We start from the raw sequence: 18,940 nt of genomic DNA on the forward strand, positions 1-18,940 counted from the left end.
CATTGATGGGGCCCAATCCTGCAGATGCTCCACAGGGTATCTCCTACTGAATCCAGGGAGATTTCTGCACAAAGAAGGACCCTTTACAGGCTTGGGTTCACTATGTGTAAAATTGGAGTGATAGATCTTTAGTGACAACTGTAATTAGGAAATTTATGAGAAGTAAAATTACCAAAATGTGGGCACATTTTTATATCTGTTACATAAAATGGGGGACATGATGGAACAATGGATACATACATTATCAACACACTCTTAAAGCCCAAGTCCAGACCTTCAATATGGAAAGCAAACCTTTATTAACACGTGAATGAAGTGTTATGAGAGCTCAGATTAAGTTGAACTGTTTTTTGTACGTCACATGACCTCACAGTTCTCACTTGGAGCAGACCTACTTTTACAGCTGCCTCTGAACACACATAATGTGAATATTCCCTTCCCCCCCCCCGCCTGCACCAGTCTCAGATGACAGACTTGCATGAGGACAGAAGCAGTAATCAGAAGATAATTTCTTAAATGTAAAGCTCACACAAAAGGAACACAAGTTCTCTCTTTTCCAGTCCTACAACAAGAAACATTCATTTGGAAAGGTCAATATTAATTAGCAAATCCAGCAGGGACATTCTGTCAGGGTCTGTAGGTGTGTGTGTCTGGTTGTTCTTTGTTTCAAATGAAGGATAATCCATATTCAGTTAGAGGTCAAAAAACTGTCACTACTATGTAATCCCAGTGTCCTTTCAAAGGATGTTATTTTGATTTTAAAAATCAATGTGTTCCTTTTATTTTCTGGTTTCTTTGTCTCGTTCTATGGTGTGGTGGCTGCTTTAGCTTTCTTGAGTTTAGTATCTCTAGATTCTGTCAACAAAAGAGAAGGTATGTGATTCCTCTAATTGCCAGACTGGGAGTAACTGGCTGAAGTTCAGGAGAAGTGCTGACCATTCTAAGGAGGAAAGTGCATGAAACTTACTGAAAGTGAATCAATCTTACTGAACTTTGTACTGTTGATTATGGTCTAGATTTTCAGAACTGCATGGGCAGTTGCTGGTGAATGTGTGCAAATGGTCTCTCAGATGTCCAAGTGATGACCTGCATGCAAAATTCATGTAATTGTGTATATAAATTAGGCAAGCAATATGCCCGCTCATTCTTCATATTCAAGTTGTGAAAAATCTGGACCACTTGTATACTGATAACATGCAAACACCTGCAGCAACACGTACTTAGTTTTAAAATATGATTAAAATAAGCAATGTTTTCATCATTTTTCATCAAAAATTGCAAACATTTCCAAGTAGAACATTTCCCAGGCCTCCTATGGTGGGTGATTTCAGGTTTGCCTTCTCATTTTAAGATCTTCCTCTGTTCTTGATACACCAGGCCATGCATGGAGACCAAATGGGTGTTTTTAAGTGGTTCCTGCTTGAAGCCCTTGGTTCTCAATCATGTGAAATCTTTTAGAGTTGAAAGCCTGAACTCTGATGGAAATTTATAAGCCAAGAGAGTTATGTGCTAGGGGAGTTTGTAACTTCTGAAAGCTCCATAGGACACTCTGGTATCGCTTATAACTAAACAGATTCCATCTTCCTTGCTTCAATCACTTCAACACAGTTCCTCCCTCATATGGCACACTTTGCATGTTGGCAATGGATCTCTAGAAGAATCTTAAATCAGCTGAGTTAGCTGATTTAAAACACACCATGGAAGAAGTATATATTTTATAGTCTATAGGAATATCCAGAGGTAAAAGAAAATTCAACTTTAAACAAAATATGTAGTTTAAACTGATTACATCCTATAGGGCTGAATTTTCAAAAGTGCATAAACTGTGCCAAGTCTCCAGTGACTCTCATTATTTATTCACAGTGGCATATTTTTTCCCTATCTTTTGCCTCTAGCTGTCTGCCCAATTCTTCATTCTAACCTTCAAACACCTATTAAAGGAGCAGTGGTCCTGCCCAACCCGAAGTAAAACAGCTATAAATTTAGCAATATGTATTGAACTCAGACTCTTAATTAAAATAGCTTGAGTATTGATATTGCACTTGCTTCTAAACTAAAGCTTTAGACTGAAAATGTAGGCCTACAGAAGTAGGTCATGTATAAAGAGAAGGATGATCAGAGCCAGATGCATGTGGTCCGTTAGCAAAAGTAGGTGAACATTGACATGGCTCCAATACGGACACACTTTAATGGACATTTCAAAGTTGTTTATCAAATGTTAGCAGGGGCGGCTCCAGGCACCAGCGCAGCAAGTGCGTGCCTGGGATGGCAAGCCGTGGGGGACGGCGTGCCGGTCGCCGTGAGGGTGGCATGCCTGCGGGAGGTCCGCTGGTCCCGTGGCTTCGGCGGCAATTCGGGAGCGGCCGATCACCCACAGAAACGCTGCCGAATTCGCGTGACTGCCTGACTGCTGTGCTTGGGGCGTCAAAAAACAGAGCTGCCCCAGAATGTTAGTATTTGATGATCTTTCAGTGAGCTATGTAAATAGATCTGGTTGTCTCGGATCAGTGCCTAGGACACAGTTGTCCACATCACAACTAACTGAGCTAATTGGCAGCCTATTAGTAGTCCTGGCAGGGGCAACACTATATGAATGGGCATGAAACCCTCTTGTCCCAAGATTTGCAACCTTCAGGTCAGGGTTGTGACACATTGTTGGGGGAAATTTTCCAGTGCTGCTACTGCCCATGCTGGTTTCTATTCTATGAATATACAAAGGACTTTGAACTCTCTGTCTAGCAATGTAGCAGCCTTCAAGATTTTTTACCATACTGCGTTTATGTACTTAGTGTAACCTATACTAAGCATATATTTATACAGTACTATGTATGTGCATGGTGCATAGATACTACAAAAGCTTGAAATCTACATTAGATAACAAAGGAAATGATTAAAATTAAAAGGTGGCGGGGGGGGGAGGGAAGCATAAGGGAAAGGAGTGTAAAACAGTAACAGTTCATGAGATAGGCTTATTACTCATATGATCTTATAAAAGCTACTCATTGGATTTTGTTTATTTCTGATAATACTGTAATATATTTTATTCTGGGGACAGTGTCTGGAAAAGGGGCTCTGGAGAAGGTCAGTGACTGAAAACTGACTAGAAGAAGTGAATTTTGAGGGGAGATTTGAAGTAGGAGAGTGAGGTTGCATCATGCCCCAGGTCAAAGAAACTGTTCTAAATACGGGGGTGGAGTAACTTATGGGGAAAGGTTGCATAAGGGCAAGCTGAGTTGGCCTGGGGAAGGTATTGGGAATACACAGAAATCATTTGTAAAACGGGTGTATAGTGGTATAAAATTCCTGGTGCAGATATCAAAGAGACTGTCCTGCTAACATCTGAAAGCCTGACTGATTTATTTTAAGATGAATGCTTTAGACTGCTGCAGAGTTTATGGAACTAGTGTTGCATGTCAGGGTGAGCTATAATCAAACCAATCCAATCGGCAGTCCTCAATACTCTTCCTTGTAATGCTTTGAAAGTTCTATCATTAACCTTATCAATTTTTCTGTTGTACATGCTCCACACTCAGTTTCTTAATGAGCTTGACTCGAGTTTAGTGCAGCAATGCTACATTAAAGGGCTATTTTCTAACTCACAGATCTGGAAAATAGGGTTTAATCAATGACCATTAGACCTTGCTTTCCCTTCTGGCATACAATGCCTTCTTTTCATTCAGGGTTCCTGTATTATTGTTTTAATAGGTTATGATTGGCATTTGGCACTGTGTTACAGGGGCAGACAGGCCCTATTAATAGGAAGAAATGAAAGTATTATGGAAGAAAACAATGTAAGCAGGACAGAAAAACTCAAAACTAAGACCCAAATTCTGTCACGCTCTCTTCTTTCCTCATGACATCTGATTTCCCCTCAAAGTACAAAGGTATACAGCCAACAAAGGCAAAATACCACCAAAAATTATTGTGGAAGGTTATTTTCTAGGTATAAGCAATAAACAATCCTAACCAATGCTAAGAACATGCTTTTTTCCTTGCATCTGATGGGCTCAATCATGACGGTTTTACTCAGTGTCTACTCCTAAAGAAATTCACCCCTGTGCATTTACGCCCTCAAATGCTTATTTCCTATTAATAAGACCTGTCTGCCTCAAAAGACTTCAGTGGGAGCTGAGTGGTACATATGCTTTTTGTGTTCCCTTTACACAAGAAAGATTTCCAGTTACTCTGTAAACCTCCCATTGACTTCAACAATGTCAAGTAGACATTGAAGGCCTGATTCTATGAAGCTTAGAGTGCCTGAGAAAGGCTCAATCCCAGGATTTGGCTCCATGATAGTTAACAGGTGTTCATCAGGTTCTCAGCTTCTCGTTGGAACTGGCCACATGACACTAGCTCAGATCTCAGCAGACTGTGAGAAAACAGGTTGTGAGCTCAAGAAAATGTGCCGGTGCCAACCTGCAGTAACAAGCACAGAGCAACTCAGCAGCTGTTAGATTATTAGGAGGAGGAGCTCCCCATTCTGCTCCTCCTCCACATGATGTTTTGGGCCACTTTTCCCCTGGCCCAGTCACAATACACATTTCTGCCGCAGCGCTCTCATTTACATTGAATTTTGTGCTCTATGTATCTCAATAGCCAGAAAACCATGAAGATACTGGGCATCTCCACTAATATGAAGGAATGGAATAATACAATAATGGGCCCAGTTTTTTTCCTAGTCAAGCCAATGGGGATTCTGAAATTGACTTCCATGGGACAGTGATCAGGCCCTACATCAGTACTGGGCCTATCTGAACACTGATGTGAGTGGAATTTTTTATATTTGGACAAAAGGACGAAAATGATTTCATCTATAGTTTTAATCACATACACATGGCAATTGCTACTGAAACAGGAAGAGAATCAAATGGGAACTTGGGTCTAGATAAATATAATAGTTCTATATGTATTCAAGTATTTTGTGAAAAGCAGGAAGGAAAAAAATTCACAGGCTGGTGTGATCCCACATAGCACATGTTCCCTTTGTTACAGTAGTAATTATTTCAGTTCATGCACTGTATGAAATGCAGACTGGATTTCATTTTTATGCACCCTATGACTAGGGCCCAGAAGCCCCCTGCAGGAGGCCTCAGGGTCCTGCACACCCTTCCCAGGAAAGGAGCAGTGGAGCTAAGTCCTTCAAGCAGCCTAGAGAAATCGGCAGCCAATTAGGAGGCTGCAAGGGGCTAGCCAATTAGAGGGTTGCAGGCTAGTATAAAAGGAGCTACAGTGCAGACCAGCATCAGTTCCTTGCTTGTGTCAGAGGAGTTCAGATGCTGCTCCTGGCTGGCTAAAGGGAACTGTAGCACCATGGACAGCTCAGTGCTGGCAGGGACTGGGAGAGAGAGAAAGAGCTCCTGGCTGAACATAGAAGAGCCCTGAAGCACTGGTGAAGGCTGGGGCTGCAGGGAAGTGGCCCACGAAACTGAAAGCAGTTTTGTTAGAGACAAGGGCCTGGTATACACTACGACTTTAATTCGGATTTAGCTGCGTTAATCCGAATTAATCCTTAACCCGTCCACACAACGGAGCCAGTTACTTCGAATTAAAGGGCACTTAAAATCGATTTCTGTACTCCACCCCGACGAGCGGAGTAGCACCAAAATCGATTTTGTTAATTCGAATTAGGGGTAGTGTGGCCGCACACCACCGAATTAATGTGGTTAAAATTAATGGGGTAGTGTGGCCGCACACCACCGAATTAATGTGGTTAAAAACCGAATTAATGTGCTTAGTGTGGCCGCACACAATCGAATTTATACAATCTATTTCCCAAATTCGAATTATCTAAATTCGAATTAATCTCGTAGTGTAGACGTACCCATGGTGATCCCTGTGCTAGAACCTGGAGTAATGTGCCGGCCTGGGTCCCCATAGGCCACTGGGGAAGTGGCTTACAATTAGACAGCGATAAACCCCCAGAAGGTGATCTGAACTGTTAAGAGGCCCAGCCGGAGAGCTGGGGCCAGAACAGACTAGAGTGGGCAAAGAATCTCTAGGGAGGAAGCCCTGGGGGCATGGTCCCCTACCAGTGCCAGGAGTGCTTAAAGACGTTGGACTAATACCCAAGAAGGGATCTGTTTGACTTGTGTTCTGTACAGACTGTGAGTGACTTGGCCAGAGGGCTGAGTCACTAGAAACTGCTAGAGAAACTGCCAGAAGGGGGTCACCATAAACTCAGAAAAGTGCAGACACACCTGACCAGAAGGGAGTGCTCACAAGAGGTGGGTGCCACGCTGTTACACAGCCGTTCACGCTGACTTAATTATAAACAAAAATTAAAGATCTTCTTTAACTTCTACTTTTTAGTAGCTCCAGCAAATTTCAGAGTCCTAGTTAGATAAATATTTGAGGTGTGGCAAGTCTTGTACCATTAAAAAATGTTTTGCACCTGTTTCATTCTTAACTCCCTATGTATGGTACTCATAGTCCACTGTTCGCCTGCTTCTTTATGTGCACGTTATGGCCAATATTAATGCTGACCCCAGACAGGTCCAATGAGGAAAGTGATGCAGGGAACTCCTTTTCCCCAGTTCACCCCTGCTGGGGGGGGGGTCATCATGGTTTGTCTGCGTACGCTCTCTGAACAAAAGACCTGCAAAAGCACTAGAACTGACAGAACTGCATAGGGCAGATTAGAGATGTAGCCAGGCCCCATCCTCCCAGTGTATCAACTAGTATCAGGTGGGAAGCAGTGGGAGAAAGCACACACTACTCTTTTTGTACAAGTATAGTAAGTGCTGCTCCCTGAATGTCCCATTATGTCTCCCTTTTACTACCACTTGGGCACTAGAGCTGCTAAGCTTCTCCACAGGTTTTCCCACTGGCAGTCAGAGCTATAATTTAACCATTTATCTTTAGGTTCAATATTTTACCCTCGCCCCATGCAAGAAAACATGTCAGAACCACGTAACGTGAGTGTCATTTATTGGTTTAGTTTTCTCTTTCATTATGTATTAACCTCAGTCCATTTAAAAAGCTTCTCCATGGCAAATGCCCTCTCCATCATATCACCTTGATATCTTTACACCTATCACACTTAATCCATTCTCCAGCTGGGTTTCAAAGGACTCCATATGTCTATGCTCTCCTATTTGGACTCTAAGGAGCTGATAGCCAGATTATTTCGTACTGTAATGTATTCCATACCTCACTTCATAGACTCTTCATGAAAGAAGACAGCTTCATGGTAATTTATATTCTGGTGCTATCATGAATTTAAGATAACCCCCTTTTTCCATTTGCAGATTCCACATTCCTCATTTGGTCATCAGGTGAAATAGCTACAGCTTCTTGATATGAATCTCACAAGCTATATACATCCACATTAGGCCAACTACAGAATACTTTTTATAGTACCACAACGTTTTATTCCTTTTATTGTTCAATTTTGAAATAACCTCCTTTCCTATATTATATGTCTTATATATTATTAGTTACTTCATTTGTTTAGTTGAGCAAAAACAATGCTTAGAAATTACACTTATCTGAAAAAATTGGGGCCAAAACTTCAAGTGATACCTTAACATTCGTGCACCCTGAAAATTCTTCCCTCGATTTTTTTTTTTATAGTTTGGATGGACAAAATATGCTTGCCCCAAAACTCAAATTTGCACTTTAAAATAGCAGATGCACATCCATACTAAACAGTACTTTCATAAACTCTTCACAAAGAGACTATCTAAATTGTTCAGAACCATCTGTCTATTGATAGAGGGTTGTGGGCTTTTCACTCAGCTGTGTTTGTAGTATGAACTGCAAGGAGGAGGAGTTAGAGAAGTGCTTCCAATCAAGACCCTGAATAACTCTTGTATAGATTCAATGGTTTGCTCAGTTTTTGTCACTGTTTTGTTTTCTTTAGCATGTCTGCAACTGACAAGCTAGCACATTTCGTAACATGTTGCACTCCAGTACATACACAGAGATGCACTATCTACAAATGATGAACATTAACAAGTGTTTGCAGCAAAACATAGCTTAGGAACTTACGTTTGGAATGTTTGTCACAGAGGGCTGATGCCCTCATGTCACAGAGTCTCAAGGATCCTTTGCTGCTGCTGTAGACAAAGAGATTGCAATGGTGGGGATGAAACTCGGATGCAGTAATCACTTCCGTCAAGTCCTCCATGTTGGCTGGCTTTATATCTACAATGTCTGAATGGAGGTTTTATTAAGGAAAATTAAATTGGTTACAAGTAAGTTATGAATCTTGCCACCTCTTTGAAGGCTTATATAGACATTTTCCACATGTTTACAGACAAATAAATTAGTTTTGAATAAAGCATTCTCATTTGTTTGAGAAGAGACATTCAGCATTATTCTGTTTGGCAGTAGCTTTTCTTATTTAATGGTTGCACCACAGAGACAATTAAATTTTCATAACAAAATTAATATAGGACCATTATCTAACATACCTTACTGTGGGTGTCATTAATATGCCTACATTTGCAGTAAAGTGTTGGTGATGGAGATATGGCAGTTGAGGTTTTCAGATCCGTTCAGGGGATCTGATCACCCATCTTTCATTTAAACTAAAGGAGAATCAGTAGCTAAATTCCCTGCACTGCTTGGCAAATCACAATCATCAGTATTTCCCCATAACTGCAATGGCAATTACTGCTGTAGCTCAGATAACACTGATGTATAGATAGCAGCCACTGTACAGCTCACTTTCCCTCCATCCAGTCTACTTAAAATATTGCTGCTAAGACAACTTTCCTCTCCCACTCTTTCGACCTCATCATCCCCTCCTTCACTGGCTTCTTGTCCTTTGCTGTATCAATGTCAAGGCCCTTGTCCTCTGCTTCAGTGCTTCACAGTTTTCCCCAGCCTGCACCACTGCTCTTATTTCCTCTTTCTTTCCCTCTCATTCCCTCCTCTCCTCTAATCCTCTCTCCTAGAACCTCCCTTGGGTCTGCTTCTCCCATTCCCAGCTTCATACCTTTACCCATGCCCCTCCCTGTGCTTGGAATTCCTCCTTCCAATACACTCCTTTCCTCTCAACCTAATTCTATCCTATATACAACACTGGGTGGTTAGATAACCTAGAGCAGTGTTTCTCAAATGCGGCCTCCAGAGGCTTTTCTTGCGAGAACCCCTGACCTAGAGGTTGGACGGTGGTACTAAAAGAAGTTGATTTTATATTGTTTGTAGTGCATGTTCTTAGAATCTCGGGCCAAGCAGATGGAAAGTTGTAGGATGATAGAGGCTCTTTGCTGAAACAGCAAATGGAATTAGAACCGTAAACAGACATTCAGAAGTGTCATGGGCTATCACAAAATGGTAGATGAATGTGAGCCACCCGGATATTTCAGACCTAAAAGATGCAAATGCTATGTAAGGAGGGGGAATAATTGGTTATAATTGACATTGACATACATTAATAGATCACAGAAGCTAGATAGACTGGAAGACCTAACAGGTTTCCCACCCATCCCTTATCTCCATCAGTGCAAGTGTCAAGAAAGTCTTTTTACTGGTAAAGGATATCAAGAAGGTCACTAACTAGTATAGCTAAAAGACTTTCAGCTAGATTCTGGTCTCATTTACAGCAGTGACATCAATGTAACTCCACTGTATTTGATGAGTTAATCTTTATTTACACTGGTATGTAAGATCAGAATCAAGCCTGTAGTCTGGACAATTTGTATGATTGCCCTAAAATTATGGGAATCATTGCCTTACATCATTATGCAACTTAGAGAGGATTTTTAAAAAGGTATGTGCATTTTTTTCACATGCAAATTGTATACAAACTTAGATGCACGTATGCAAACTGATGAGTGTGAATATGTACCAGTCTCAATGCAAAAATCAAGGTTTGTGCATGCACAAGAGTGCACGCTTGTGTGCTGCTTTTGAAAATCGCACTGAGGGCTAAATTTCAAAAAATGGTATAAAAAAACTGGTGCCTCCAATTTTTCATGTCTCACCTTTTCCAAATAGAATTTTCCAAATGAGTCCAATCTTGCTCCCATTGAAATCAATGGGAATTTTGTCATTGCCTATAATAGGAGCAGGTTTGGGTCCTGCAGCTGTGAATACAAATTGTGTAGATGCCTAACTAATCTATCTGCATGGGCAAATGCATTTAGAAAGCATAAATCAGAGTTCTGTGTGTGCCAAATTTTAGATGTGAAAATATGTAGACAATTTCAGGTGCTGAGTAAAGGACCTCTGAAAATTTGCCCAAATGTCCCATTTTTGGTAAGAAAAAATCATAAACATAGAATATACTATGAGCTTCACTACAAATTTAAGTTCCAGCAGTGCAGTCCATTGTGGAAAATTCCCACTGAAGATAATGCTTATTACTGAAATCAATGTAAATTTCTGTGAAAAAGGGACTGTAGCTCTGAGCTCTTATCTGGTCATATCTGAACTATATAACACACCAATTAAGTATCCCATGTACACATCAGCCAATCAATCACTATTATTAAAAATTGATATGATGCATAACTTATATGGTACTCCTCAGTCACAGCCATTCATATAGATCCCATGCTTTGGAGATCTTATGCTCTGGGAAAGACACAAAAAATAAAAAACAAGAGAAGATATGGAACAACAGCTCAGGAAAGGGGAAGTGAGAAGAGAGATTTCTGGTGAAGAAAAGGAGGAAGGAATATTTCCTAGAAGAAGAGGATTTTAAGAAAGCAGTAGTTGAGGAGGCATTGTGATGGAGCGTTCATTCCCACACCAGCTCTGAAGGGGTGAAGGTGGCCCAGAAGGGCCCCATTCACCTTCACAGATGCACCTGATGGGAGGCCCAGGGACTGATAAATACTAATTGCTGATGATGCCCAACTGGTAACGGATTATAAAGAGGAGAAGTTTGTAGTACCAGGAGGCTGCAGGGAGAAAGTCTGTAGTCACTCTCTGGGAGCAGGAAACCCAGTAGGGAGAATAAGTCCTGGGATCCTGCCTCTGGAAGAAGGGTCAACCCCAGAGGAGTTGTGGAGAAAGAAAGCCTGAAAAGGCAGGGTAGGAAGAAGCTCAGAGAAACAGCAGCAAGGAGGGGGACTGTGTAGACCTTGGCTGATGGTTATGGGGTCGCTAGACTGGAATCCAGTGTAGAGGAAGGACCTGGGTTCCACTACCAGCCACTGGGAAGTGGTGCTGGACTGTTTGAGGTGCAATCTGAACAGCTAGTCCAGCAAGACTTTGATACCCCAGAAGGGAAAGGGGGGGTATATAGTGACCTAGCCAGAGGGCTGAGTTGTGAGTAGGGAGCACTGTGAATTTCTGTAGCGACGGAATGACCACTAGCCATGCATGTGCCATGCAGACGAACTGCTATGCCATGCCTGCCCAGGAGGAGGAGGTGCTCTTGTGGTGAGTGAACACCATTACAGGCATACAGTGAAAAGAAAGAGTAATAGTACGGCAGAGTATCTGAGTAAGACTATATTCTCACATGATCCTCATCGTTGTAGTGTCTGCAAACCTTCCAAAGACTAATGAATTTATTTTCACAATACCCCTGCGGAAGAGGAAAGTATTACTATTCTATCCTTCGGATAAGGAACTGGGGCAGAGAGAATAAGTTGCTTGCCCAAGGTCACACCGAAAATCCACGATAGAGCTGTGAAGTGAACACAGATCTATTGAATCCCAGATCAGTGCCTTAAACATGAGACCCTCCTTCCCAGCTGTCATGCTTCCCAAAACATAAAATTTGAATCAATTGGCATAAGAGATCATTTGAACATTCCCGGAGAATGAGATAATAGGAAAATGTTGTTTTATTAATGGCCAGAAAAGTCATATGTTGTCTTACTAAGCCAGTCCCTGTGCTTGTTGAAGTAGACAGAAAAACTTTAATTGATTTCAGTGGGAGCAGGGTCAGGCCCATCACAGAAATTACAACTACTCTTTGATCTTTCCTGAGCCTGTAGATTTCAGAAGCATTAAAATGAAATTAAAATTTAAAAGTAACAATATGCAAGTGTAGATAAAATTATCATAAGTTTGCCTGGCTTCACACTGACCATATCATATATTACACTGAATTGGTTTTAAAAAGAAAAACGGCAGTGAAGAATGGGAGTAGCTGGTGACATTTCATAACAAGAGGACATGAATTAATGTTGCATTTCAATGGCATTCCTAAGAAATTACTTACAGTATCACATTTGCATCCATCTCTAGGAATCCATCATCATTAATGTTAGTACAATGAATACCAAGATGTGGTAACACTGATTTACCACCTATTATGAAGTATCCCTAAATGTTCTTAAAATTCTAACGGGCAGAAATATCCTTTATTTGGTTATTTGCATTTGGTAAATCTGTCTGAAGAAATTTGTTAGTAAAAGCCATTGCTTTCAGTGATTGAATTGCTTTCAGGAGATCAGAGGAATTACGGTAACTCGATGCAAGAATTTCACCTGTTAGTGGAGAAGATGAATAATTGCTGAGTGATGAGAAAGATATAAAATATAAATAGAGTGTGCGAAACAGTCAGACCAAGTATCATTTTTCTGGAAGCTGAAGATGGTATTGATGAATTTCCCTTCATTGTACAAAATGAATAGCCCCACGCTGAATAATGAAATTAAATATTCCATTTCCCAGCTGAAATACATAAAACACTTGGAACAGAAGCCATTTCTAGATGCGATCTCCATCTCCATTGAGACAGAGTAGACTTCATTGCCTTTCGTGGATCATACATTAAATGTATGAACAAAACCCATAATTCCATCAGATTGAAGCAAAAATAAAACAAGTGTATAGCCCCTATACTAAAGTAAAATAATCAAAAGAAACAAACTGTTGAAGAGATTTACCCCTAGTAAGTTTGTAATATGTAAGGAACAGCCCAGTACTTTGACAGCTACATAACCCAATGTATCAGAAACAGATTATGTCACAGAAAAGAACATTTTTCTCATCTTTTAATTTTTGCCATCCATCTGACAACTATCAAGTATGGCTCGACAGGTGATGTGTGGGCACTGTATTTAAACTAGTATGACAAGCGATGGGCAAGCAGAACAGAAGCATCTCCCATGAGACACTTTGCATTTTTATTTTTCCATTTCCCCCTTATGCTGGGTTTTACCTGGTATTCTATAGCAGAGAAATACAGAACAATTGTGCCAGGTACTCTGTTCTAGATCCAGCCCCCTTTGTGCAACCTGAGCTGCTCAAAAGAAGATGGAAGCTGGTAGTAGCCAGCCAAATGAAAAATTCCTCTGCTGGAGGGGACTCTTTTATGGCACAAAGCTGATGGAAGCAGCTCCTACATTAACTGCCACCCCCCAATACCAGTGTTCGGGGTGTACTGGAGGCAGGGAGGGATGTCTTGTGTAGAGCACAACTCTGCCACAACAGTTCACAGCTGGCATATGGGCCCTTAAGAATGATAGCTAGCTGGTATAAATGAGAGAAGTGCTTACACTGGGTCTGATGCTCTGATATCCCCACCTTCCTCTTGCACCAAGTGGATCTCAATGCAGGAGAGAATCTAGGCACACATGCTTTAGAGAGCTGGAAAAGCCATACAGTCTGATTCACCCTCGGTAGTTCAAAGGGCTGCAATTCACGCTTCCCTGAACAAGCTGGGGTTGCTGCGCTTAAGTGGGGGAGATTCACCCTGGGGAAAAGGCAAGTGGTGTTTACACGGCTGCTGTCTCCCCAGGGGCCTGATAAGGGAGATGAATTTTAATTTATGGCAGAGGCCAACGATGGGAGAGGGGGAGGACTGAATCAGCAAATCTTCACAGTGCCTTCATTGCCACCCGCTTTGGAAGCTATGCACGCTCCGGACACCATGTGCTACTGCTGCACTCCCCTTCAGGCCTGGCTTTCCCCATTGGCCTGGACTGCACAGGCAGAACATTGATTCACATGAACATAATAATAGAATTGAAAGTCACCACGGAAATAAAGTGTCTCAGCCCCTCCTAACTCATTTCAACACTATCTTGCTCCATACAGGGCTGCTTCTCCAGTGCCTGGCTCAGTGATATGGGATGAGGCTACTAGGGAGCTGATGGATTTTCTAGCAGTTCTCCAGGGAAAGATGGACATGAAAGATTTACCATGCCTGCAGACTATGGTGGAGGGTGAGTTCTCACAGCTGGATCTGCAGAGCTGGAAGGAGTTAGTAGTAGTGGGAGTATTATTACAAGAGCAGAGAGAGCACACTGAGGCCCGTGAAGTTAGTGCTCAGTCGCTTACAGGGATGCCTTGAGTGTCTCCAGGAGTAAGTCACTTGCTCATTACTTTTAGTTCCCTTGTAGGCTATGTGATGGAATACACAGCAATTCCACTGGCAGGACTGCACGAAGCTGGATGTACTCAAACCCTATGGACCCTCTACCAGCAACACCATAGGTAGCAGAAAAAAGGAGCATTTAAGATGGGGGAAGGAAAGATTGGGTCTCTGAAGGCCCAGGGGGATAACCTCTTGGACTCCCAAATTGGATGTTACTTAACCTTCAGACCTGGGTTAACAGTTACACCTACTGGGAGTTTGACAGCACGGCAGCTCCCACATCTCTCCTCCAGAACTAGTTCAGCCAGGCGGTTGACTCTGCAGCTTCATAGGACTTCAGTCAAACATGGGAAGGCGTCCCACAATCAATTTATTGTTTATGTCATTGCTTATAAGGTGCTAGACCTGTGCAAAGCATTTTACCCAGTTAGAAATGGGCCCTAACCATAGGACCTTCAGTTGGGGGGCGGGATAGCTCAGTGGTTTGAGCATTGGCCTGCTAAACCCAGGGTTGTGAGCTCAGTCCTTGAGGGGGCCATTTAGGGATCTGGGGCAAAATCAGTACTTGGTCCTCCTAGTGAAGGCAGGGGGCTGGACTCGATGACCTTTCAGGGTCCCTTCCAGTTCTATGAAGCATAATGGAAAAAAACAAAAAGGAGGAGGAAGGAGCACAAGGGGCAGTGTGATAAAAGCCATGTAGCTTTGAGTGGGCAAATAGGGTCAGGTTACTAAAAGGCTTCTTGCTGATATGAGTGAAGTCAGTGGAAGTTTTGCCATGGACTTCAGTGGGAATGGATAGGTTCTAAAGCGAGTCTCGCCATTATTCATAGTACAGGCCTGGGACTAGCAGGATTAGTGCCAACAGCTGTTGAGCAGATGATATTAAAATGAGGACAACATGACAGGAGATTTGTTCCACTGCCTTTCAGCCATTGCATCCAACGGAACATCCCCTTCTGGGAGAAAGTATTCAGTAAAGTTTCTTTTTATTGCAGGTTATGAAGATGACCTGCCCCCAATCCAAAATTTGCATTAATGAGACTCCCTCACTTGATCAGCTAGAATATAAATTAGTGGGTCCACTTTATGCCTGTGCCAAAACATGTATAATGAGAATGTGGAAAATAAGCAGGGCTCCTGCTGAATGAAAAGAGTTCCAGGATGTTTCCTTTTATGATAATGGAAACATTGCACAGTTTCCTGAAAATAGATTATCTCCTTTGAACCGCAGAGTATGTATTAAAAAACCTAGCTATTTCTCCAGCAGATACCACCAGGGATTCCTACAAGGCACTGGGTTTGGCAGAAAACTTGTAACTGAATAAAATGCACAAATCAAGCTATACCAGGGGTGGGCAACCTATGGCCTGTGGGCTGGATCCGGCCCATCAGGGCTTTGGATCCAGCCCGCGGGATTGCCACCCCTCGTGGCGCCGCAGGACCCGCGCCATTCCCAGAAGTGGCCGGCACCATGTCCCTGTGGCCCCTGGGGGAGCAGGGGCAGAGGGCTCTGTGCGTTTCCCTCACCTGTGGGTACCTCCCCCCACAGCTCCCATTGGTGGGGAATGGGGAACCGTGGCCAATGGGAGCTTTGGGGGAAGTACCCGCAGGCGAGGGCAGTGCGCGGAGTCCTCTGCTTCCCACCCTTCCCCAGGGGCCGCAGGGACGTGGTGCCGGCTACTTTGGGGCCAGGGCAGGCAGGGAGCCTGACTTAGCCCTGCTGCGCACCACTGCCACTCCGGAGGTAAGCAGCGCCGGGCCGGAGCACGCACCCTGAACCCCTCCTGCACCCCACACCCCAACCCCCTGCCCTGAGCCCCCTGCCACACCCATCCTGCATCCCAACGCCCTGCCCTGAGCCCCATGTACACCCCGCACCCCTTCTCCGCCCCAATCCCTTGCCCTGAGCCCTTTCCTGCACACTGCACCCCCTCCCACACCCCGCACTCCCTCCCACACCCCAACCCCCTACCCCAGGCCTACATTCATGGCCCGGCATGCAATTTCCCCACCCAGATGTGGCCCTCGAGCCAAAAAGTTTCCCACCCCTGAGCTATACCATGTACAGGACTGAATCCTCCAACTCTGGCAAGATCTTCCCTGGCTTCAACAGGGATTTTGCCAGAGCAAATATGCACTCAGAGCAAAATGCAGTGGACCCCCATTTGTCCAAGTGGCACAGGGACATGCACTGTGTATAAACAGGGGGTTTGGAATGGTGAGTTTTCCATAAAAGTGATGCACATTTCAGAAAATAACCTCAATTCAGGTAATGGGAATTTTTAGAAACAAGGGGGTCAGCAAATGGAGCTCTCATCCTAAACCAAATGTAGACTTGCTAAAGTTTGTACTGTTTTCATTTTGGTATTTCTGAGAGTTGTTTCCTTAATTAATCATTTGATCACAATATTTTCATCAAAAGAAGAGAGTGGGGAAGATTCTGTGCTATGATTCCAGAGATAGAGGCATACCACCATGCATGCCCCACACCAGTTATGTCAGTCCTATGCTACTCCTGTGCTGAGGGAATTCTCCCCCAGCCTGTTGTGGTTTCTTTACTGCGTCTGTGCACTGGGGGAGCACCATATACAATCAGAAGGCAGAATCAGCCCTCAGTATGTTCAATGACACAGTGTCAATTTATATTTTTAAAAAGTAGTAAACTAATTATCAGACTTTTCAACATGGAATTATATATAAGCGCCTTCTTTCTTCCTTCCTTCCTTTCTTATTTAAGGAATACTATGTGTTTTCATTGTCCTATCAGACAGTCCTCTCTTCTGAATCTGTACCTTTCAACCTGTTCTCGAGTCATAGCTTTATGGAATGGATCATCAATAGGTTAATGTATCTGGCCTTTCACCTGATTGTACTGTCTTTCCTCAGGCAGAGAGACCCAGTATTTATATTCTAACTACTCCTAATAGCCACAGTGGCAGTCCTTTTCTATCAGTACCCAGCTTTCTTCCAGCATTCTGCTAAAAGCATGTAGCATATGGGATTATTTTTAAACCTAGAGTTCCAATTACATCGTCTGCACCATTCAGCTCTTCTGAGCCACAGCAACACTGACTGCAGCATAACTGATGCTCCTTCAAGCTTTCTTGTACCTAATATTTGCTAATTCTAGTTATTGATCTAGTGCTCTAAGATAACTTACTGGTACAAGGTCAGTCCAATCCACTTCTTTAATTCCATGATCTTTGGGACAATGATTTTCTTGATGTCACATCAGACTTGGGAACTTTGGTGCAAATTCAGACTGCCTGGGCTCTTTGCTGGAAATTTAAATCTCAGAAGGCCTAATTCTGTAAGGTGCTAAGTGTTTCCTGCCAATTGCTATCTACTGATGGTACTTATATGGTCCCCATTATTGTAGAATCTGACCACCTCAAAACCTTTAATATATTTATCCTCACACCATGCCTGTGAGGCAGGCAAGTGCTATTATCCCCATTATACAGAGAGTGAACCGAGGCATAGAGAGACTAAGGGACTTACCCAAGGTCACACAAGTTTGTGGTAGAGCAAGGACTTGAATGCACATCTCCAAAGTCTGAGGCTTGCACCCTAACCACTGGGTTAGGAACTTAATTGAGAGTTGGGGGCACTCAATGATGATAATACTACTTAGCTCTTATATAGCACTTTTAATCCCTCTATCTCAAAGCACTTTACAAAAAGGTCATGATATGATACCCATTTTACAAATGGGGAAAACTGAGGTACAGAGATGCAAATACACTTGCTAAAAGTCATCCAACAGGCCAGTGGCAGAACCAAGACTAGAACTCAGGTCTCCAGGCCACTGCTCTGTCCACTAGTCTACATAGTTTAAGTGCATTAGGCCTGGTCTACACTAGGCTTTTATGTCGACTTTAGCGCCGTTATATCGAATTAACCCTGCACCCGTCCACACCAGGAAGCCATTTAGTTCGACATAAAGCTCTCTTTAAATCGATTTCTGTAATCCTCCCCAACGAGAGGATTAGCGCTAAATTCGACATGGCCATATCGAATTAGGCTAGGTGTGGATGGAAATCGATGGTAATAGCTCCGGGAGCTATCCCACAGTGCACCACTCTGTTGACGCTCTGGACAGCAGTCCGAGCTCGGATGCTCTGACCAGCCACACCCCCGGGAAAATTTGAATTCATTTTCATTTTCCTGTCTGGGCAGTTTGAATCTCAGTTCCTCTTTGGACATCGAGGGGAGCTCAGCAGCAGTGGCAACTATGCAGAGCTCTCCAGCAGAGATGGCCGTGCAATCTAATAGAAAGAGGGCCCCAGCATGGACTGATCGGGAAGTCTTGGATCTCATCGCAGTGTGGGGCGATGAGTCCGTGCTTTCAGAGCTGCGCTCCAAAAGAAGGAATGCTAAGATCTACGAGAAGATCTCCAAAGCCACGGCAGAGAGAGGCTACAGCCGGGATGCAACGCAGTGCCGCGTGAAAATCAAGGAGCTGAGACAAGGCTACCAAAAAACCAAAGAGGCTAACGGACGCTCCGGATCCCAGCCCCACACATCCCGTTTCTACGAGGCACTGCATTCCATCCTGGGAGCGGCTGCCACCACTACCCCACCCCTGACCGTGGACTCCGAGGATGGGATCATGTCCGCGGCCGGTTCCTCGTCGGACATGACAGCGGACGGGGAAGATGAAGAAGGAGATGAGGAGGACGAGGCAGTCGACAGCGCTGGCACCGCTGA

At 43.4% G+C, this 18,940-nt stretch overlaps 1 protein-coding gene across 2 annotated transcripts in view; it reads right to left on the reverse strand.

Annotated features, from left to right (window-relative positions):
- PPP2R2C (protein phosphatase 2 regulatory subunit Bgamma) overlaps nt 1-18,940 on the reverse strand; it is a 277,274-nt gene that overhangs the window by 34,423 nt on the left and 223,911 nt on the right. For both annotated transcript variants that reach the window (XM_024204522.2, XM_024204523.2), the window contains one exon: nt 7,990-8,154. In XM_024204522.2, the coding sequence (XP_024060290.1) occupies nt 7,990-8,154 (165 nt within the window). The remainder of the gene's footprint in view (nt 1-7,989; nt 8,155-18,940) is intronic.

This window comes from Terrapene carolina, unplaced genomic scaffold (genome assembly GCF_002925995.2).
Source record: "Terrapene carolina triunguis isolate 2854851 unplaced genomic scaffold, T_m_triunguis-2.0 Scaffold66, whole genome shotgun sequence".
In the NCBI taxonomy this organism is placed as follows: domain Eukaryota; kingdom Metazoa; phylum Chordata; order Testudines; family Emydidae; genus Terrapene; species Terrapene triunguis.